Source organism: Mesoplodon bidens, assembly GCF_964165515.1.
Source record: "Mesoplodon bidens genome assembly, chromosome: 3".
Taxonomy (NCBI): domain Eukaryota; kingdom Metazoa; phylum Chordata; class Mammalia; order Artiodactyla; family Ziphiidae; genus Mesoplodon; species Mesoplodon bidens.
The window spans coordinates 149,959,805-149,983,738 of NC_138178.1; the positions used below are offsets into that span (position 1 = coordinate 149,959,805).

General features: G+C 38.2%; 2 protein-coding genes across 4 annotated transcripts in view; both read left to right on the forward strand.

Annotated features, from left to right (window-relative positions):
• The first annotated feature begins 1,351 nt into the window (after window positions 1–1,351).
• Window positions 1,352–19,197, forward strand: PTGR2 (prostaglandin reductase 2). 3 transcript variants are annotated; one of them, XM_081228872.1, is made up of 10 exons: window positions 1,352–1,446; window positions 5,877–5,961; window positions 7,276–7,394; window positions 9,457–9,648; window positions 12,082–12,252; window positions 13,514–13,723; window positions 14,730–14,851; window positions 16,027–16,114; window positions 16,889–16,928; window positions 17,990–19,193. In XM_081228872.1, exons 2-10 carry the CDS (start codon window positions 5,925–5,927, stop codon window positions 18,073–18,075), a joined length of 1,065 nt encoding a protein of 354 aa, XP_081084998.1. In that variant the 5' UTR covers window positions 1,352–1,446; window positions 5,877–5,924; the 3' UTR covers window positions 18,076–19,193. The 3 variants fall into 3 exon arrangements, with proteins under 3 accessions (XP_081084998.1, XP_081084999.1, XP_081085000.1); XM_081228873.1 differs by lacking the exon at window positions 1,352–1,446 and adding an exon at window positions 1,502–1,520; XM_081228874.1 differs by lacking the exon at window positions 1,352–1,446 and adding an exon at window positions 6,388–6,477 and having other exon boundaries at window positions 17,990–19,197.
• Window positions 19,198–20,158: 961 nt separating this feature from the next.
• The window catches only part of ZNF410 (zinc finger protein 410), a 40,049-nt gene continuing 36,273 nt past the window's right edge, over window positions 20,159–23,934 (forward strand). The window contains exon 1 of the mRNA XM_081229809.1: window positions 20,159–20,266. The gene's annotated coding sequence lies outside the window, so the exon portion shown is untranslated. The remainder of the gene's footprint in view (window positions 20,267–23,934) is intronic.

Below are 23,934 nucleotides of genomic sequence, written 5' to 3' on the forward strand. Positions count from 1 at the left end.
TGGACATATTAGGTTATCTACTGCTGCATAACCAAATACCCCAAAACTTAGCAGCTTAAAACAATGAACAATTATTATCTAACACAGTTTCTGAGGTTTAGGATTTGGGGAGAGTTTTAACTAGGTAGTTCTGGAAAAATTTCTCTCCTCTCATGAGGACACAATTAATACACTCATTTCTTGAATTTTTGGAAATAGGAACTCATTCTGGAGAGAAAAATCACACTTGTTACAAGGAGTTCACAGACTCTCTATCAAGAGAGTCAAAACTAATTTAATATTGCAGGGTTTCTTTTCTACTTTGAGAGAGCCTTTTAAAATCAAGTTCTAGACTATATTTTATGCTATTATTTTTAGTCTGTTAGAGTATTTTCTTTTCCATTAGTTGGTTCAATTTATTACAACAAAACGTTATCAAAGGTCTACCTGTACAAGATAGATAAAAGAAGTTAAGTTTCTCCTCCTGCGTGAAGAAGTTTGCACAATAGTATAATTCTTCAAGTCCTTTCCTGAAGCTTTTCCTAAGAAGTAAAAATTTCAGAGGTGAAGTTACCAGGAGCTCCAGGCTGTTTAATGATTCTTACCCACTTGCTCACAATCCCAGTCGTCTTTCAGCTACTGAATACTATGATTTACGCTGAGCTATTAGCTCTGACATGAATATAATATAAATAGCAATTATTTCACCTGCCTAATTCAGAATGGTCTCCCTTTGGGTTTGAAGTCCCTGGGGAATCCCAGCTATCCTAGGAATAAGCCTTGCTCAACCTAGTTCAACACAAAAGGAGGCAATTAACAATTATGAAATTGAGATGCCAGGTCACACTGGGTAATCCATCTTTGAGGAAGTTGGGATTCTTCGCGAAAGAAAAGACAGCCCTGTTGTAAGGGAGGGAGTCCTGGGCCAGCAGTCTGGAGAGACTATGTAACCCCAGCACTTCCCCTAACCAGCTGAAAGGTAGATGGTCCAATCACAGCAGTTCTCCAAGCCTCAGTTTCCTCGGCTATAAAACGAAGGGTAGGCTTGTCGGGCCCCTAACTAAGTGTAACTTTCCAACCTGAGGCTCGGGGAGAAATCCATAAAACAAAATTCCTTCAAAGTACTGCTAGAAGTGAACTCACGGGTCAAGGTTGAACGATTTGTTCTTTGGGTCCAGGTAGCAGGGGCAGCCATAGGCCACCAATCCCAGTTAATTTATTAATACACTTTGCCCATACATGTGACTAGTCTTTAAATCTCCGCACCTTCGCAACCTTCCACGGAAACGCTGTGACCCAGGCAGGTCTGTAGCCTACACTTCAAAAGCCCGCCCCTGGGAGGGGAGGGGGTGAGGAGCCGAGGTCTAGTCGTGCGCCTGCGTACTGAGGTCGGAGGGCCGAGGTCGCGCGGCGAACCCCTCGCAAGCTCTGCAAACTGCGCGAGATTTTCTCCCGAGCTCCTTGGCGGTGAGTGAAGCGCTGGGCTCCGCCGGCCGGGCCTGTTAGGGCTGGGGAACCCGAAGCTGGGTCGGGCCCTTCAGGTGAGGGAGGCTCAAGGAACCAGGGTGACCTCCCGGCTTCCTCCCGGAGCTGCTGGCGACGCTAGCATTATTGCCTACGTCACTGGGATAGGGAATGCTCGAGAAGAAGCAGAAGCAGGGATTTTTTTTTTTTTTTTTTTTTTTAGAAAAAAACCTCAAGTTTGGACATAATTGTGTTTAAGGTGTCCTTGGGATGTTCATTTAACACATATTTAATGGGCACTTACCATGTGCCAGGCATAGGGGGTGAACATAAATCACTGAACTAAACAGGCGCGAGTCCCTATCTTGGTGTATACATTCTGGGAAGTCAGTCTGAAATTCTGAGTTGTAGACGCAGATTTTTAGTAATTTACGTATGAGTGGTTGGTAGTAGGACCCATAGAAGGTGAAGCCACTGAGAAACGGAAGAGCCATGCAGGAATCCCCACATACTAGGGGAAAGGAAGGAAAAAAGAAGTCTCAAAGGAAAGGAGAGCGACCGTCCAGAAAAAATGGAGGAAATCCCAGAGATTTACACGTTTTGTAATAAGGCCGTGGGCAACAGTCATTTGTGGCAGAATAATTGAGCAAGATCAGGGTAGAGAAGTTTTTTTGTTTTTTTTTTAAAGATGTTAGGAAGCTCATGTTATGGCAGTGGTGTGTGTTGTGTTTGCCTGTGGGTTCTAGTGCAGTCACTACCAGTTGTGCGACCATGGGCAAGTTATTCAAACTCTCTGTGCCTCGTTTTCCTCCTCTATAAAATGGGAACAGTGACAGTACCATCCTCAGAGTGTTGTTGGGTGGAGGGGTTAAAGGAGACAATGGCTATTAAGTCTTTAGCCCAGTTCCTGGCACTTAGGAGCATTCAGGAAACAGGCTGAGAGAAGGAACTTTCCCAAGATCCCGCGTGATTAGAAACAGGACATGTACTCTGCTTTTCCTAGTTGGGTGCCCTACCCCTTATAATAGGCTGCAAGGTAGATATACAGATAATACAGTCTTTTTGACTGGCACTAGAATTTTTCAGTTGATCATTGATCTGGTATTATTTTGGAATATTGTTTACCACCAGTTAGGAACCTACGGGCAAATATGGTCTGCTTGATGTCAGTCAATAAGGACTTGAGTTTTTTTTTCCCTCCCATTTGGGATGAATAACACCACCACCACCACACCTCCTTTCAGATCTAGAGCTGGTGTATCCTATTGTATATTTTAATTTTGTGACTAAATTTCTTTATGTTTTAAATGTGTTGTTTGTTGTGCTATGGAGGGATATTGCACGATCATCCTACATTAGTTAATTGTAGTGTTTGATACTTGAAAACTTTCTAATTTAATACAGAGGGAGAAAACTTTAATAGTGTACTTTTCATGCTGATAAGCAGTATTTGGACAAATCTACAGTGTGCATAATTTCAAGTAATAAAACATACATTGAAAGTAATTAGGGAAAAGAGTGGCAAATATGAAACTTCATTTGGAAAGACTCCTTTGAAAATTTAGCCATCTTGGTGCTGTTAATCACCACTTAAGGTCAGTTATCTTTGGATCCAATAGCAATTTGGAAAACTTTGCCTTTTAACCCTATGTAATTTACACACATGGTGATTCAATAGGAGGTTTTCTTTAAAAAAATACATTTAGCCCTACAAGACATTATGAACTTCTCGCTGTGATGAAATAGGATGCACACAGCACCACCTTTAAAGATTCTTGTCTAAAAAGTCTGAACCTGCATATAAATCAAACCTCTAGATCTAACTACCTGTCAAGGATAAGAGGGGATATAGAAGAATGAAGTAAATGACATTATGAGAAAAAATAAAATAAAATAATAAAAATAGGGACTTCCCTGGCGGTCCAGTGGTTAAGACTCCACGCTTCCACTGCCGGGGCCACGGATTCCATCCCTGGTCAGGGAACTAAGATCCTGCATGCTGCTCAGCCAAAAAAAAAGAAAAAAAGACACTATGAGGATGCAATCAAAGGTCATTCAACAGACAAAGGAATGAAGAAACATGTTTTTTCAACAATCAGTGACATGAAATAAAAAAGGGGAGACTCAAAAATACAGTATATGGACCTTGATTCTAATGAACCAACTGTAAAAAGATGGAATTTGAATGTGCACTAGGTATTAGATAATGTCAAGGAATTACCTGGACTATTAATTCTGTTATGTTAATGGCATAATGTTTATGTTTAAAACAACCTGTTATTAGAGATGCATAACTGAGGGACTTTTGAATGAAATAGCATGATATCTGGGATTTTGTTTTAGTGGGAAGCTGGGGAACGCAGTCCTTAGCTGGCAACATTGTGTCCGAAAGGAGAGAGTGGATATTGAGAGCAACCAGCCATTAAGGTCACAACCAGTGAGATTATAAATATATACATTATAAAAAGAAAGGAAGCAAATAGGATGAATATCCATGTTCTTCATTCTATTTTATGGAATGCCACTAACATCAGACATTTAGTTCTTAATTAGGAGCAGAATTCCTCTCCTCTTGAAAAGGGTACCTACAGAAGAGTTGAACATTATTATGTGACTATATATGTGAAAACCTTGTTTGGAGGTGATTGGGGGGCAGTAGTGGAAAGAGTGAGGACAAGTGAGATCTGGGATGAGGAGATTTATGTTTCAGTCCTAACTCCTCTGCTTAACTGCTATGTGATCTTGGGTACAAACTGTACCTCAATTTCCATTGTAAAATAAGGAATTAACTATATACTTTGTTTTAAGAAATAAATAAATCTGTGTGAAAGTTCTCCATAAGTTATCTCCATATAAATACTATGTTAAGCAAGATTTGAAAAATACCCCGTGATGATTATTTAACATTTTTCTGAGAAGTATACATAAATCTCAGGTCTATATAAGAAACTCAGGTGCTATATGGGATATAGAGAAATATGAAGAAATTCAAGAGTCCTGCAAATTTAGAAATTTAGATTAGTAGAGTCATGGGTAAATGAAATTACCCAGTGATACAAGGCAAGCATTATTAAATATCAAATGGATCTACATATGGTTGTCAGATGTCTAAGTGTGCTGCTGTATAAACTTAGAAATGATGCTAAGAGCTAAATAGATTGCAACTGTTGATAAGCAACAAGGATATATTGTATAGCATGGGGCCTTATAGCCACTATCTTGTAATAACTTTTAGTGGAGTATAAGCTGTAAAAATGTTGAATCACTGTGCTCTACACCTGAAACTAATATAATAATGTAAATCAACTATAATTTAATAAAAAATATGTTGCAATTGTAAAAAAATAAGTCATTGATATAATTGTTGTTCTTGGGCTTCTCAATGTTATTAGGTACTAAAGAGGATGAAATAAAATATCTAATGAGAGAAGACAACTAGTAAATAATTTAAAAAGGATAATATTTGCTTAGTAACTTAAAGATCAAACCACTTAGACATATAGGATGGAAATATTTATGTAGTAGTTAAGTGATTGGAATGTCAGACAGCTTGGGTTTGGATCTCAACTCCACCACCTTAAGAAAGTGCTTAAACCCTTTAAGGCACATTTCCTCATCTATAAATTGGGGATAATAATAAAATATTTAATAGGATTGTTAGATTAAATGAAATATATATTAAATATTATTAAATACCACATGGATATATATGTGCATATATATATATATATGTTTCATAGCACAACAGTCCTTGGTACAGAATAACACTAATGGTCTGTCCTCATGTTTAGTGATGGATAAAGTAAGCATGCCCAAGTCAGATAGTGCTAGCATTGGAACTTCATTTTGCTTCTTTCATTAGCTCAGATTGTAAACCCAGAATAAACTGATCCTTTTTTACTCACTTGGCCATTCTATATTACATAATTTCCTAGAAGATGAGGATTTTAAAATGCTTTTGATGTATTACTTTTATAATCAGCAGAACTATTAAGAAATTTCCATTTTGATAAATGAATAAAAATTTTTGAAAATTTGGTTACATCTCAAATGGCTAGTGTTTTATTTGCTACTAGACTAACTGGCTAATTCTGGAGGAATATATCATGTTGTTTTCTTTTAATCAAGCTACAGTAGGAGCCTTAATCATGATGGCTTGAAGATGAATGTGCTTGAATTATGAGGCCAAAAACATTTTGTTCCACTCAATCTTCAGTGAATTTGTTCTTATTAGCTAAATATTCTAATTAGATTTAGTCTTTCTTCATATATTTGCTTTTGGAGGCAAACTCTAACAGGAGACTACATCTTTTTTGGATCCTAAATATGATTTTTCCTCTCCTTGTTCAGAAACACAAATGTACTTTTTTTTAACTTTTAAATTGTTGAATATTTCATAACTTACTTGTGATTTAAAACGTTTCTGTTTATAGGAGTTATTTTATACAGAAGTCTTGTGAGACCACTGTGCAAACAAGGTGATGATTGTACAAAGAGTGGTATTGAATTCCCGACCTGGTATGTATTTGTCTGTGATGAAGGAACAGCTGTGGTCTTTAATAATTATTAATGCAAATGGAGGAACAAAAAGTAATAATATGATGTAAATGTGGTAAATTAGGTAGGAAGATATTAACACTAGTAGAGATATTAGAAGAAACTCTTTAAACAATATAATATTCATTTTAAATTTTTATTTATTTATTCATTCATTCATTCATTCTTGGCTGCGTTGGGTCTTCATTTCTGTGCGCAAGCTTTCTCTAGTTGAGGTGAGCGGGGGCCACTCTGTTGTGGTGTGCAGGCTTCTCATTGCTGTGGCTTCTCTTGTTGCAGAGCACGGGTTCTAAGTGTGTGGGCTTCAGTAGTTGTGGTGCATGGGCTTAGTTGCTCCGTGGGATCTTCCCGGACCAGGGCTCTAACCTGTGTTTCCTGCATTGGCAGGCAGATTCTTGACCACTGCACCACCAGGGAAGTCCCAATATTCATTTATTTAAATGATAACTTATCAAGGCCACTTGTTGGGGAAATAAGGTATTTTAAAATTATTATAATTTTTAGAAGGTTATATTACAAATATATGTGGCTTTTGTTTTTTCTTTATAATGTGTATCATTGATTCTTAAGATGTGCTTTTCTGTTTTATGTGAAAAGCACTGACCTATGTCATCCTAGGTCATCTAACCTGACATCTAACCTGAATCATAGAAGCGTAGGTATGGAAGTAACCTGAGAGATTTGGGCCCATGCTGCCTTGGTTTTGGTGCTTACCTAGCATGTGGCCTGGGAAAGACACTTAACCTTTTCTCAGTTTTAGTAAAGTGAGCAATTAGATTAAAATGTCTACATTCTATTTTCACCTTATAAACTTGATGATTCAATGAATATGAAGTTTTAATTATATTCATTTAGTTTCTCTTTTCATCTTAAAATGAGGAAGGATAGTTTACCTGTTTACTTTGGCTAATGCGGTATTTCTGCTACCTTGTAAATTTTAATTTTCATAGTTAAAAAAAAAACTGGCTATGCTTTTTCACTTTTTGAAATCCTTCTATAATTTTATAACAGATGAGGTGATTTACCTGTAATCACCTTAAAAAAGAAATTTTTACATTGACAGCAATATGCCAAAGGAAATTCTTGGAGAAAACCAAGAGCAAGTGAAACTATTTGAAGAATTTATGCTGAGTTACAGAAAAATTACAAAACAATATAGATTTCTTCATGTGTGTATTCCAGGAGTGCTCTAAATCTTAGAGTGACCTTTTAAAAATAATAAATAATTCTATGGGAAAGTGACTTTTTTATTTATATTTTTGCCTAATATTCTAGGAAAAAATGGTAATCCAGTGGCGGAAAATTTTCGAGTAGAAGAAGTAAACTTACCAGATAATATCAATGAAGGACAAGTACAAGTCAGAACTCTTTACCTTTCTGTGGATCCTTACATGGTAAGAATCAGGATTTTGTGACTTAGTGAAAATAATTTTATTTTCATATTTTTTCATGTTGCATCTGAATTTCATTGTGCAAGCCTCATGATTAATAAATATTTGAGGGACTTCCCTGGTGGCGCAGTGGTTAAGAATTCGCCTGCCAGTGCAGGGGACATGGGCTTGAGCCCTGGTCCGGGAAGATCCCACATGCTGTGGAGCAACTAAGCCTGTGGACCACAACTACCGAGCCTGTCCTCTAGAGCCCACGAGCCACAACTACTGAGCCCGCGTGCCGCAACTACTGGAGCCTGCACGCCTAGAGCCCGTGCTTGGCAACAAGAGAAGCCACTGCAATGAGAAGCCTGCGCACCGAAACGAAGAGTAGTCCCCGCTCGCCACAACTAGAGAAAGCCTGCGTGCAGCAACGAAGACCCAACGCAGCCAAAAATACATAAATGAATAAATAATTTATAAAAAAAAATCACTCTGAACCCTCAGACTAGTCCTTTCTGTTATATTTTCTCAAAACAGTACCTTGACCTTCAGCCTATATCCCAGTTGTAATTAATAATTATTTGTGTTTTTATTAGATATTTTCGCTAATAAAATCTTATTATGACAAAGATCTTATTTATCACTGTATCTCCAGTGACAAGCATAAGTGCTTATTAAGTATTAAAGGAAGGAAGGAAGAAAATTACTTTGGTTGCTTTCACTTGACACTGTTCTAAAAAAAAAAAAGGACATAAGCATCTTTAAAGGGGAAAAAAGAAATCTGATGAACATTAAATTATTGAAATTTTATATCATTCCAAATTCACAAGTAATTTTAATCACTATGTACTGTATTTTACATGGTTATATTTAATATGTATATACTATTTTGATTTCATATTTGTGATTTTATATTCATACCTTCATATGAAAAACTAGTCCAGATATTATTATTATTTTGGTGGTTGTATAACATTTTATTGTGTTGACATCATTCGCTTACCTATGGGGAATTACTCGTTCCCACTTTTTCTATTAGCCTTAAGAATCAGGTTCTTGGTGTGGCCAGTATCCAATGGCTGCTGCACTTGCTTTTCAAGAATATATGGGAGGGGCACACAAGCAGAAGTGTAGGGTATTCCCATAGAAGCTTCTGCCTCAATTCCCTATGTGGTCTTTTCCCCTGGTGAACTGAACCAGACCATGGGGGGCCCCTTGATCAAGCAGCCTTCCATCTATTCCATCTCCTGGACCACACTGTAGGCTTGTACATCTTGGCCTTCATGAGAGAGGCAAGAGTGAGCCACAGAGAGGAAGAAAGCCTGATTACCTCTGGGAGAAGTCTTTAGCCCTAGTCCTATGGAAAGGTGTGGTGCTATTGTGACATTATGTCTTTGAGGAAGAAAGAGAACATCCAGCTGAGGTTAGGAGGAATGTTTTAGTGCTTGGTCTGAAGTTGTGATGAATAACTGTATAAAAATTGTTTCATTTCTCTTTTGGGTTATTTCCATTGAGGAAGCAGTATTGCTTGGCTGAAGAAATGAGCAGTATTATGGTCTATATGTTACTAGTTTGTTTTCTATAAAAAAATTGACAGTTTTATAATATTATCAGCAACAGTAAGTGTACCTAATTTGCTACAATCCATTGAAACCATTGACACAGTATCTTGTATTATTTTTGCTAGCATAATGTATGTAATATTATATAAATTTCTTTAAGTAATTAAGAATTTTAACAGCTTTATATTGAACTATAATCCACATTTCATACAGTTTACACATTTAAAGTGTACAATTCAGTGGTTTTTAGTCTATTCACAAAGTTGTGGAACTATCACCACAATCTAATTTTAGAACATACTTAAATTCCTTTTTAATTTCACTTCTTTACCTGTTATAGAAGGGATACTTTTTTTTCAGGATAAAAAATAACTGAAAGGAAGAGAGAAATTAAGGTAAGTTTTGTTTGGCTAACACTGTACTTTACTTATTACAAACTTTCTTTTAGTCACTGGGTAAATTAGTAAACTGTTTCAGTATTATCAGAGAGAATTATCCTAATCTATGTTTTCTTTTCTTAGCGTTGTAGAATGAATGAAGACACTGGCAGTGACTATATATCACCTTGGCAGCTGTCTCAGGTGGTTGATGGTGGAGGTATTGGGATTATAGAAGAAAGCAAACACACACATTTTACTAAAGGCGATTTTGTGACTTCTTTCTATTGGCCCTGGCAAACCAAGGTTATTCTAGATGGAAATATCCTTGAAAAGGTGATGTATAATATAAAGTATCTGATTTTTCCCCCCTGTAATTCCTTTTTTATGCATTTGGTGCTCAGTTCTTTTTGTTATCAGGGAAAAAATAAAAGCACATGTTTTCTTTTTAGATAGCTGTCAGAATATGGAAAGCCTTTTATTCCTCTTCCACTGTTGGTTGTAACTATGTATGACAGTTCTTAGATTGCCAATGAGTGATGATGTTTTCCATATTTAATTTCTCAAATTTTACATAAATGTTTTATACTAAGAACTAGAAGGCCCCTTATAGTTGTATGCTTTAAAGTTTCCTGAGAAATTACCACTTGACTTAAGAAATTCATTTGGTTTGTGCTTAATTCCATCTTGTGTCAGAAATCTTGAGTTCGGTTTCTACTGTTAGGCTGAACCATGTGGAATTACCAATATTTGTCTTTTTTGACCTACAAAAACTGGCAGCCTCATGTAATTCAGCCTAATATTTGTCATCAAGGAAGTTACCTTATATCTCTGAACCTCAGTTTCCTCATGTGCAAAATGAAAACAATAGCTACCTCACAAGTGAATGTGAAAATTAAATTAAATTTAGCTATGAGAAATGTGATTAAGGCTTTGTAAAAAGCTTTATAAAATTTTAGTATTTTTTATGATTACAAATTATTATAATCAGTTAAAGATGGCTGTTAAGATAAAATGAGGTGCGGGAGACATTACACAATCATTTGGCAGCTTAATGGTACTAGTAAAATATATTTAACTAGAAATTTCATAGCAGGAAGTGAAAGAGAAACATTCAGCACTTTCTAGTTTTCCCTGTCATTGTGCTATAGTGGGAAATTGGGCAACTGGAGAGAGCTTAAAAATGTTTGGGGAGTAGGTATTAGAAATGAGGAAGAGGAATTCAGAAGGGATAGAAAAATGATCTTTGCTAAAAGCAAACTTATCTCACAATGTTTTTATACTGGCTTTACTAATAAATGACTATTAACTACAGGATACATTTCTGTGTAGTGTACGGTAGACCTTTCTGTATATTATAGACTTTAATATCTCCATTACCTTTATTCACACATCAGACTTACCTGATAGCCATTTAAAACTGCTGATTACAAACCGCCACTTTCTTTCTTTGTGGCAGACCAAGGTAGCGAATCTTGATTACTTTTGGTGGTTTATTGAGTTTTTACCAAAATTATTCAATTCCTTAAAAACTATTATAAAACCTTTATGGTAGGGAGTCTTTCTATATAATTTTTTTTCAATTATCCCTAATGTTACAGATAAGAAAACAGGCACAGAAAATGTGAGAGAAGTATAATTAACTATTGATTGGGCCTGGTAAACATATAAACGTAAAATGCTAAAAAGCTGACAGAGACCTCATTTTATTCTGTAATTAAGCTAGAAGAAATTGTATCACACCTTCCTTACATTTCCATGGACCATTTTAAGCATCAGTAATGAGAACTGTTAGAGTTTGAGCTCTTTTTTTTTTTTTTTTTTTTTTTGCGGTACTTGGGCTTCTCACTGTTGTGGCCTCTCCCATTGCGGAGCACAGGCTCTGGACGCACAGGCTCAGCGGCCATGGCTCACGGGCCTAGCCGCTCCGCAGCATGTGGGATCTTCCCGGACCGGGGCACGAACCCGTGTCCTCTGCATCGGCAGGCGGACTCTCAACCACTGCGCCACCAGGGAAGCCCTGAGCTCATTTTTATATAAATAAATGTTTACTCTGGAATTGCTCAGAGATTTTTAAACCTTCCAGTTTTGCCTAGTGTTTTCCTGTTAAGTGTTTCCTCTCTTTTGAGATATTTGGGACATTGCAAGAAAGAATGTTTGGTATCTCTTATGTGGCAATTCTTTTTTAAAGGTTTTGTAGGGTTTTTTTACTATAAAGAGAAGTAATATTATTATTTTTTTTACTTTGTACAAGTAAATTATAGAATTTTAACAAGACTGAAGAATGGTTTATTGTTCTTGAAACTATGTTGGGTTGTTTATTAGTCCACTTTAACTGCCATTACAAAATACCATAGACTGAAATTTATTTTCTCACAGTTCTGGAGTCTAGAAGTCTGAGGTCAAGGTGCTGGAACATTTGGTTTCAGGTGAAGCCTCTCTTCCTGGCTTAAAGATGGCTGCCTTCTCACTGTGTCCTCACACAGCATCCAGCCTTTCCTCTGTGCACCTGCATAGAAAGAGATCTCTGGTGCCTCTTCCTCTTTTAAGGACATAAGTACTATCAGATTAGGGCCCCACCTTTATGACCTCATTTAACCTTATCTCCTTAAAGGCCCTATCTCCAAATATACTCACACTAAGAGTTAGGTCTTCACTATATGAATTTGGGGGGGACACAATACAGTACTTAACAGGTTGTCTCTACCCTGTTGACTTAAAATGGAAATTACTAGTATTATTTTTAAAAGGTATGTATATATTTTTTAGGTAGACCCACAGCTTGTGGATGGACACCTTTCATACTTTCTTGGAGCTATAGGGATGCCTGGTTTGACTTCCTTGATTGGGATCCAGGAAAAAGGTCATATAACTGCTGAATCTAATCAGACAATGGTTGTTAGTGGGGCTGCTGGTGCTTGTGGATCCTTAGCTGGGCAGGTAAATTTTTGGAGAATAATCTGATTTTCTAAAAAACTAGTCATAACTGAATCTCTGGATATGTGTATATAATTTAAAATATAAAATTGAACAAATTTATAATATGATTATTTTACACATTTTTGGTAGAAATGATGTTATAGCATGCTTAGACTCTCTTCTTAACAATATGAAAAATGTTATAGATTTTTGTATTTTGTTCTCTTTTTTTTATTTTTATTTTTATATATTTTTTGCGGTACGTGGGCCTCTCACTGTTGTGGCCTCTCCGTTGCGGAGCTCTGGACGCGCAGGCTCAGCGGTCATGGCCCACGGGCCCAGCCGCTCCGTGGCATGTGGGATCCTCCCGGACTGGGGCACGAACCCGTGTCCCCTGCATCGGCAGGCGGACTCTCAACCGCTGCACCACCAGGGAAGTCCTGTATTTTGTTCTCTTTTAGCCAAAAATGACATGGTAAATGCTAGAGCATTGCTCTAATCAATATGAAGAAGAAAATCACAGAGTACCTGTCTGGAGTTACATGAATTAAAAAACAAATTTATATTAAAAAAAATCATCTTCAAATAAGAAAGCACTTATTGAGGGTGCTTCCCTGGTGGCGCAGTGGTTGAGAGTCCGCATGCCGATGCAGGGGACATGAGTTCGTGCCCCGGTCCAGGAAGATCCCACATGCTGCGGAGCGGCTAGGCCCGTGAGCCATGGCCGCTGAGCCTGTGCGTCCAGAGCCTGTGCTCCGCAACGGGAGAGGCCACAATAGTGAGAGGCCCGCGTACCGCAAAAAAAAAAAAAAAAAAAAAAGAAAGCACTTACTGGGTTCTAGAAGTATAGTAAATATTATGATAGAAATTTATAAAGTACATTGTTTTATGAATAATAGCCTTTATAGTGTGAAACCATCGAAACAAAACATTTTATCTTAATAGTGATTTTAGTTGCTCACAGGCCTGAAAATTATTGAATTGCAAGATAGAGATGTTTTGGGTCTGACTATTCCTTTTATGACATCATCTTTAAATTGCGAGATTTTAACATTCAAACTAACTCTAATTTTATTCAATCTTAATTTTTAAAAGAATGCCATTATATCTGTTCTCAGTTCTTTTGGTTTCAAATTACTTTCAGCTAAAAGCCTTATAATGTAACCTCAGTTGTGATGAACACTTTCATATATGTACTTGTATTAACTTTCATACTTTCACATTTTTACATTTAAATTGTGACAGTAGAAAGTTGTTTAATTTTCAAAAATTTCCCCCCTAGATTGGCCATTTGATGGGCTGTTCCAGAGTTGTGGGAATTTGTGGAACACCTGCGAAGTGCCTCCTTTTGACCTCAGAACTGGGCTTTGATGCTGCAATTAATTATAAAGAGGGGAGTGTGGCAGAACAACTCCGTGAATTATGCCCCTCTGGAGTGGATGTTTACTTTGACAATGTTGGCGGTGACATCAGTGATACAGTGATAAGTCAGGTTGTTTTCTGATTTGTTTGTTATAAATTTGAATACTACGGTTTATTTGATGTGATATCTTTTTACCTGATACTGAGAGAGAATAAAAAACTTTATAAAATTGTAGGGTTTATGGTGAAAAACATGATGGTCAGTACTGTAATTAAGTGATACAGAAGGGCTTGCTGAAGCTACTTCCATTTGTTTGTGGATTTGCACTGTGAGCGTCAATTTCAGTTCTTTGCTAGCAATGTTATATTTTCACCTGTAATTTATTTTTGTGAAAAAATACAGTTGTATTATTCAAATGAAATTCTAACCTTTAACTCACTTCTAACCATCAACCAACTTACATCAGCCAACTTACAGCCATGACTTTGGGTAAGGAAAGGATTTTCATAGCTTGCAGGTATTTACATATTTTAATTGACAGTGTTACAATTTATCAACATTAGCTGTTAACACTGCATTGTCCTTTACTCTATGTAAAATTGTTTTCAATTGAGGTTAAATTATTTAAATTCTAAGAAATACTCTACCAATAATAACAAAAGTAGCAACAATGATGACAGTGAGAACTAATGCAATTCTTTTGCTGATTACCAAACTCTTATTTCCCGCTGTGTTCCTTTGGAGTAGACTTATTTTCTAGCTAATTAAAGCTCTCTAATACACATAACGGGTAAGTCTTCAAAACAAAATCAATTAATTGGCATTATAATTATATAATACTAATTATATAATACTATAATGCCAATTATAACTGGCATTATAGTATTGAATACTATAGGGAATTCTCTGGAGGTGGTCCAGTTGTTTGGACTGTATGCTTTCACTGCCCAGGGCGCAGGTTCAATCCCTGGTCAGGGAACTAAGATACCACAAACCGAGTGGTGCGGCCATTTGAAAAAAGAAAAAAAGGATTAAATATTACAGTCAAGGAGGCTTTCATTGAGGCGGCCATAAAATTAGTAAACATAGGGAAGGTGTATATCTTAGGTTATAATCATCAATTTTCTCTGAACAGATGAATCAGAACAGCCACATCATCCTATGTGGTCAAATTTCTCAGTACAACAAAGATGTGCCTTATCCTCCTCCACTACCCTCTGCTGTAGAAGCAATCCTGAAAGAAAGAAACATCACAAGGTGTGTTCTACGCTTTCCCCTTATTACCAGATTCAAGGGGTTTAAAGATCATGGATGTATACAAAATATGTTGTTCTTCATATATAATTTTTCTTATTAAATAAAACTTGAAAATATACATTTTAAGGTGGTCATTTAGGTTTTGGTTAACTAGGTCCCTGGCAGAAAACTTTTTGAAAAATGCATCTGTTCAATCAATCTTTTGCAAATCTTTTTTGCGAGTGTTAGAAATTCAACTCATATTGGCTTAAGTGTGAAGGAAATTTATTGGCTCATGTATCTAAGAAGTTCAATATTAGTACTGGCTTAGATTTGGCTGGATAAAAGGTTTGCATAGTGGTGTCATGACTCAAGTTTTTTTTTTTTAATTAATTAATTCTTACTTTTGGCTGTGTTGGGTCTTCGTTGCTGCGCACGGGCTTTCTCTAGTTGTGGCGAGTGGGGGCTACTCTTCGTTGCGGTGCATGGGCCTCTCATTGCGGTGGCTTCTCTTGTTACGGAGCATGGGCTCTAGGTGCACAGGCTTCAGTAGTTGTGGCTCGTGGGCTCTAGAGCACAGGTTCAGTAGTTGTGGCGCACGGGCTTAGTTGCTCCACGGCATGTGGGATCCTCCCGGACCAGGGCTCGAACCCATGTCCCCCGCATTGGCAGGTGGAGTCTTAACCAGTGCACCACCAGGGAGGTCCCATGACTCAGTTTTTCTTCACCCCTGGGCTGTGCTTTCTTCTGGATTGTCTTGGCTCCCTCGCAGGCTCTTCTCTTGCAGCAGCGGGAGGATGACTGTTATCTTTACTCTTACATTTTACCAGATTAGCAATCCAAGCAAAAAAGAGAACAGCTCTCTTCTTGCAGTTTTATCACATCTCCAAGCTGATACTTAATGGCTCAGACTGGCCTGGCTTTTGTCACATGAGGGTGGGGAAAGGATGTCATCCACAAAGTAAAATCACAGTGTTACTACCAAATGGGATTATAGATGCTGGGCAGACAATACAATAGAAGTCCATTATACTTAGGCTTGTAACTACACCTAAAGCTGTATCTGACCAGACTCTGTGTGATTAAGTCCTAATGTTTGAAAGATTAACAAATTTTAGAGTTCTGGAATGATTTGATTTGGGCTTTCTCACTCCCTCCCTAGTCTCTGATCATTATCCTTTTCTTCCCCACTACAGAGAAAGATTTCTGGTGTTAAATTTTAAGGACAAATTTGAGTCTGGTATTCTCCAGCTGAGTCAGTGGTTTAAAGAAGGAAAGCTAAAGGTAGAACTTGCTTCTGTTCTTTATCAGTATTATTCTTCCTGCTACTTGATATACTTTTGTATTATTTGAATTTAATATTAGTTTTGTAATAAATATTTCTACAGAAGAAAAGTATACTGAACATTATAAATTAACTTTACCGCCTGAGTGAGGGTAACTCTTCTGATTGAGAAACCCTCTCATTATTCCCTTTATCTAAAATTTTATTAATGTTTACTTTTCTTAGACTATATTACAAAATCAGTAGGTTTTTGTTTTTTCCAAATTGTAATATTCATTAACAAATATTTATGGAATGCTACTATGAGTTAGAAGCTGTGCTTTCTCGAAAGTCTTATAAGCACCTCCTAGTACCTCTCCACCACCATACATCTTTCCTGCCCTCCCTGGACATTCTAATAGATCTCTTGGCTGTGGCTGAAAATCAGGAATTATTGATCTGGGGTCCAGAGACCCTGACCTAGGATGTTCTTGAAATGTGAAAATGATAGGCAAAGTTGTATGTGTGTGTGCTTATATACTTCGTTTTTTGAAAAGAAGGTGTATAGCATGTGATATTACAAACTGAAGATTAGACAATGGGAAAACAGGATTCTACTTAAAAAAAATGAATTGATAGGAAACTTTTCTGGACTACCTACACAAAATGAAGAATATCTCTTTTTAGACAGAAAATGCTAAATAGTATTGCTGCCTTTTGCAAAACTAAAAACTGTTATTAAATAGAAACACTTAAGTCTAAAGAATATAAAATATACCTATTTTGATTTACAGATCAAAGAGACTATGATAAATGGATTGGAAAACATGGGAGGTAAGATGAATGTAGATTTATTTATTATACACATGAGTTCAGCACAGATACTCTCTTTTTTCTTTTAATTCTACTTCTCTGTTGTTTTTTTCTTTTTTTTTTTCTTTTTTTTTTTTTTTTTGCGGTAGGCGGGCCTCTCACTGTTGTGGCCTCTCCCCTTGCAGAGCACAGGCTCCGGAGGCGCAGGCTCAGCAGCCATGGCTCACGGGCCTAGCCGCTCTGCGGTATGTGGGATCTTCCCAGACCGGGGCACGAACCCGTGTCCCCTGCATCGGCAGGCGGACTCTCAACCACTGCGCCACCAGGGAAGCCCTGTTTTTTTCTTTTTAAATCATTTCTTTCCTGTAAAGTCTTGATCAAACTTCATGAAGTTCAACTTAGTGGTATTTAAGAGCCATTGTTTTCACATTTCAAATTGTAAAGTAAGTGTTTCTTTGGTTTTGTAAATAACTTATGAAAAAAAAATGTAAGAATTGTGAAAGTCATTTAGCCTCTAGGTAACTTTTTCTGATTGAATGGTTCTAAGCCATCATAAGATTACATGAAGCAAATTTTCAATATTGGGGTTTTTTTTTTTTTACTAACATACACAGATTTCCACACTCTCTTTTGTTTTAAATAAAGAGGATTGAATAAAACTGATAATTTTTCCTTTTTGAGAAAAAAATTTAATATATTTGGAGATGTATATTTCACTTAGTAAAACTTCATGACTAGATTTCTAATATTTTAAAGTTATTTAAAAATTGTTATTGCTGACATTTATCCTCATATTTATTTGCCTCTCATCTTCAGACGCTGTAACAGTGAACATGGATGTAGACACCAATTAATTATTTCTAGTTTGGGTAAAAACACATTTTTAAGATGTTAATTGGGTTAGTTTGTCCTGTAACTTTGCCAGTGTTTTACCTGAGGTTTCTTTTCATGACAATTTCCTTCTGTACTTAAAATCATTGAAGAAATTATTCAAATTAATTGTATGTGTCTGACCTACTGATAAACATGTATGATGGTGACATTTATGTTTTCAGATAACCTAGTTTTTTTTTTCTTTCCAGCTGCATTCCAGTCCATGATGACAGGAGGTAACATCGGAAAGCAGATAGTTTGCATTTCAGAAGAAACCTCTTTGTTACCTCTGTAAACATCTTCATTAAGGAAATACACGGATTGCTTTCCGTTTTGCACAAAGATTTCAAGATACATTAAAAAAAACCCTTAAGAGTACAGATACCTTTTGATTTAAATGTGATCATAGGTGATATTTTCTTAGCTGCATAACGTAATTCTTTCCTATGTCTTCAATATCATATATGTATTCTTCATCCAATATGATTATTTACAATAATAGATTGAAGTCAACATGACTGACCTATTTTTCCTTCTTTTGCTAAAACTAATATTACATGAAATTTATATCAGATATTCTGAAACCACTGGAGATTTGATGTAACTGTTTAATAGATCATACAAAATATTTTTTAAATTAATAACTTTTATTAACTTCATAAGTTGTATTTAGAATACTTGAGAAGGCACTTAGTAAATATTGAACTGGACATGCTTTACGTAATTCTTGAACTGAAGCTTGGTGAAGAATAAATTGGGATGGTCTTTCCATATTGTAGATGGAAGAGGGACTTAATTGCCGGGTCTGTGTGTGTGTAGGGGTTTGGGGGAATTCAGAGCTTGTGGAACAGTTTTTGGGGTAGGAGAGCCGAGGCTTTGTGTTGGGAGTAGTATGAGAAGTTAAATAACTGAGGTTGGTTAGGTTGTGGAGGGACTAGATTTACTACAGAAGATATGTGTTTTGCCAGGTAGTTCACAGTACAGCCTAAAAACTCAAATATATATTGATAAAAGCCTATGTTTATTTTAGGTTAGCAGGCACATACTGTCAAATAGTTACAAAGATTTCGAGGGCAAATAGTTATAACAGACATCAATTCAAGTTTTAAGTGATGAAAAAAATTTAAACAAATACAGCTTCAGAAAATGACAGAACTGACTGAGCAAAGTAACAAATGGTCATAAACATGGATGTTCAAGACCTATTAATGTACCTCTAAATAAGAGTATTTGTTTTATTAATTGTAATCAACCCTTTAATACAGTAAAATTGAGGGTATTTTCTGAGTGTTGTGCTGGCTTATGGTCAGCTGTTTACAAACTGCAATATACTTTTGTGTAGATTCGAACTGTGTTAGTAATCAGTCACTCCAGTTGACCTCAGTGGCCTTCGCTTCTTTCTTGTTTTATAAACTTTTCCAGAGAGAGCTGCATCTCTTGTCTGTGTGTTGATAACTCCCAAATCTGTATCTTATTTCTGACCTCTTGAGCTAGGTAGGGAACTTTACCTCCAAGTAAATATCCCATAGGCATCTGGAATAGATAAACTCGGCTTATCTAAAGAGGAATTATCTTCCTCTGAAACATGTTGCTTTTTTGTTTTCAAATCACCATCGTTGGTGTACTAAACTACTCCCCTGGTTTCTTCAACCTCGTCTCTGTCCTTGAAAATGCCCTTCTTAGAAAACACCTTTAATTCCCACTGCCACTATCTTAGCTCAGTCCCTCCTTCATCCTTTGGCACGCAGCAAGTATTCAAAAATTAGTAATTTCACAAAGTCAGTCAAACACATAAAGCTCTAACAAGTTGCGGCATCTGGCCTGAAACTCAAGTGTTCTAGCACCGGTGTGGACATCGGAGAGCTCTTTACATCCTACTGTACTGACGGAACCCAGACTGTAGGGACTTCACCTTCCAAAAAAAAGTTCTACACCGGAGTCTCAATTCTTACCCCACCTGGTATGCAGTGCAGAACTAGATTCTGCAAGTTCCCTTCTCGGGCAGTGAAGCTTCGAGGTCCTCTTCACTAAGAACTTTGATAAATGTTTTAAGTAGTGATCTTTTCTTTCTCGCTTGCCTCCATTGCAACATGTACTGATCTCAGCTGACAGGAGATAACTACCCCATCCGCTGCAGCAGGGAAGCAGTGACGTCACGCCTAGAATTGACTGACCCCGTTTTTCGGGCTTCGCAGACCACGGAGCTACAAAGGCCGAGAGGGAACGAGTGGGAGGCAGGAGACTGCAGTGCCTTCCCTCTCCGAGCCAAGCCTGCCTGGCCCGCGCAGGCCAGCGGCCCGCGGGGCGGAACCTCCTGCGGGGCTGCAGCAGCCTGGCTCGGAGGCGAGCGAGTGGGTGTGTGGGGCGGGGGGGCGGCCAAACTTCCTGTCCCGCGCTCGAGCTGCTTCCGGCGGGAGCCGGAAGACGCTCTGTGTGGACAGAATTCGGGACCGACTGACGGACGGACGGCTGCCCGGGACGGAGAGGTGAGCTACGGGGTGAGCCTGACCGACCCGCTCGGCTAGGTGGTCCCCGAGAGGGAGGGAGCCAGTGCTGGCTCCTCGGGGGCTCGGGCCGAGTTTGCCCCCGGAGAGGACAGGGAAACCGCCCCGGGGCACCCCACCCGGATCTGGAGCGGCCGGTCTGAAGCCCTACGGCTTCGGCTCTTCTCGCGGGCTTTTTGGGGCAGATGTTTCGGCTCCTTCGCTTGGTTTCGGGGCCAGGGGCATGGGGACAAGACCAACCTGGAGAAAGCTAGAGTCAGCGAGTCCCCCCGGCGGGGGCTCCCGGACTGCACCCTCCGCGAGGCCTGCGTGCGGACCTTGGGGCCCTTCACTAGGCTGTTGTAATGGGGGAACGAGGATGTCAAGGCGACTCTGCCCTGGACATTTTAGCCTAGATCTACCCTCTTCTTTCGTACGTCCACTTACTTTCTCGGTCTAGAAGAAGGAAGGCTGCTGACTCGGAGGGTCTGGGCCACTGGTTTCTCATTTGCGTGTCATTTCAAGGCGAGGGTGTGGGCTGTGAGAGTCTACAGCCTTATGCATTTCGCAGGTTGAAGTTTCTTCAGAGAAAAGAGTTCAGTTAGTTTATTAAAGTTTATCTCACTTGCTCATGAGGCTCTGAAATGCATTTAAGAGCGATTTGAAAGTTAAATATTATTAACTTGGAACTTAATTTGTATTTCTTCCTCAGTTTTGCACAAGGACCAACACAGCGTATTCGCAAAGAGAATAAAAGAAACATTTTAAAATAAAGCCAGGGACATTTTGTTATTGTTAGGGAGTGAGAAATTCCGCTTTGTGTTATCTTCGTGTGAGACAAGGTCAACTAAACTTGCAGTCAAAAGATTTAGGTTCTAGTTTTTTAAGTTTTACATCTAAGTAGAGGTCTAATTTTTGGCAAGTTAATCTGTAGCTTTGGACTTTTTTTTCCTTCTGTAAATGAAGGGGGTTACCTATTCATTCAGCAAATATTTCCTGAATGCTTAGTTTGTGCAAAGCATCAGTGGAGAAGGGAGAAGGATGGGAGAAGGATGATAAATTCAATGAACCTTAACCAGTGAGAAAAATATGCAGGTAGACAACTAACTCCCAAGGCAGGCTGAAATAATTGCTAAAGAGAGGTTAAACTGTGTTGTGAGAACACCAAGGGAAGGACAGATTTGTTCTAACTGGAGGGAAAGGGGTCTTCATGGAGGATGGTGTATGAGTTGGATTTTAAAGACTGGAAAGGATTTCAAAAGCTCACAGCTGGATTGGAGGGTTTTATTACTGGAGGGTCTTATTACTGAAGAACTATCACAAGGGAAAGGGACCTTGAGCACTAAAATAGGTTGGAGTGTTCATTTAGTAGCCAATCCAGTGTGTACTGGAGAAAAGGGTTCATTGAGGAATATAGTGGATGCTGCAGTTGGAACAGTATTTGAGGACATATTGTTGAATATTTAAAATGCCATGCTTAGGGATTTGACTGTTAATTCTGAAGCACTGAACTTTGGGTAACGGAAGTGAGGTAAGCATTTCTGTGTTTTGGAAGGATAACTCGAGTGGCTGCATAAAAGATGGAATGGAAAGGGGAATTTTAAGGGCAAGGTGGCCAGTTAGAAGCCTATATTCATAGTGTAGTTGAAAGATAATGAAAAACCTAAACAGGGCATTATGGTAGGAGTAAATTTGGAGGAATCAGAACCACTGGGATTACTTAAATATGGAGGATGAGAGCGATTGTTCAAGACCTAGAATTTGTAGCTGAGTGGGAGAACAATTGGGCAATAACTGAAATGGATAATACAGGAAGAAGAACAGGTTTGGTAGGGAAGGTGACAGTCTAGATTTTGGACATTGTTAAAATTGAGTTAGATATCCACATGGGGATACCTAGCAAGCAGTTAGAAATGAAAGTTTAGAGTACAGAGAGAGGTCAGAAATAGAGACAAAAATTTGTGTATCATTCACGGAGTCATTCATTCGTTATACAAATATTTGTTCAGTGCCTACTAGCTGCTTACAGGAAGTTTGTATAAAAGCCCTTTAAACTCATAGTAAAGACAATCTCAGAGCTTCACAGTATCAGAAATGACTCTTGGAGACCTAAATTCCTTATGAATTACCTACAATACTTTGCCAGGCACTAGGTGATGGGTTCTGGGAGGTATAGTAGTGAACCAGACAGGCTAGTTCTTGCCCTTGTTTATGGAGCTTACAATTTAGGGGGTAGCCAGACAAAAAGTGAATACTGTATCAAAACAAAAGAATTAGAAATTGTGGTAAGTGCTGTAATGGAGACAGCAGAGATAGAAAATAAAAGTGGGGGTATGAGGAACCTTCCTTGGATAAGGTTATCAGGCAGAGCGTTTCTGCATGAGTTGATAGTTAAGTAGAGCCCTGAAGAATGAAAAAGAGCAATGGAAGAGAAAACATTCCTAAGTAGAGGAAATGATGTGTGCAAATCCCTAACATAGGAAAGAGCTTAATGTGTTCAAGGAACTAAGGGAGAGTCATCTGGCTGGAGCTTGAATCGAGGCAGGAATGGATCACATAGGTCCTTATAGGTCAGGATAAGGAGTTTGGATTTTTTCTAGATGCATTGGGAAGCCACGTGAAAAAAATGTGAAAATTCACATTTTAAGATGATATTAAGTGATGTGAAGAGAACAGAATGGAGGGAGGCAAAGTATAGAAGCAGGGAGACCAGTTAGGAGACAGTAACAGTACTTTAAGGCAAGGTTGCTGGTGGCCTGGAGTGGAGTAGTGGCAGTAGAGGTAGAAGTAGGTGGATTTGCGATCCCTTTTGGAGATAGAATCAAGTCCAGACTTGCAGCTGGACTGGATACTGGGAACAAAGGAAAGAAAGTAATAAAAGTGGCTTCTAAATGGGGTGAATGGTGATCCTCCCTTGAGCGGAGGGTTGTGGTCAGAGGGGCTGGCAGGGGAGGATGGGAAATAGGCTTGGGAGAGAATTCATTTTGAACATGTTAAATCTGAGATATCAAAACATGAGGTAGAGATGTCAAATAAGCAATCTTATGTACAAGTTTGCAGCTCAGAGGAGACATCTGGGCTATAGATAAAAATTTTGGAGACCGTATCATTTAAAGCCATGAGTTCACACTAGGAAGAGAGTCTAGCAAGAGAAGAGGGCCTGGCCTGCAAACTATCCTGAAGAACATTAATATTTAGAGGATGAGTGGAGGAGGAATATAATAGGAGTTATCGAAGGAAACTGGAGGAATGGCCAATGAGGTAGGATTAAAATAAGGAAGAAGTATCTTAGAAGCAAAAGAGAGTGAGTAAAGTGTTTGAGGAAGGAGGCAGTACTTCTAAGGGAAAACATCAGTTATGACTGGTTGCAAATGACCAACTTACTTGAGGAGAAGAGGAATTTATGACAAGGATGTGGGCAGCTGACAGGATCAAAGGAAATACTGAAGGCCTGGCTTTGAAAAGGACAGGAATCTGAGCAGCCCCAGGGGGAGGCTGCTAATTGCAGTACTGGAGTGAATGGGCTGCTACAGCAGTTTTCACCTTAGTTACTTCTTTTAGAATTCACAGTCTGAGGAAAAGTATCTGATTTGTTCATCATGGGTTGAGTGTCCAACAGTTGGTCAGGATAGAAAAGAACACTTTAATCTATAATCGCACTAAGAATGTAT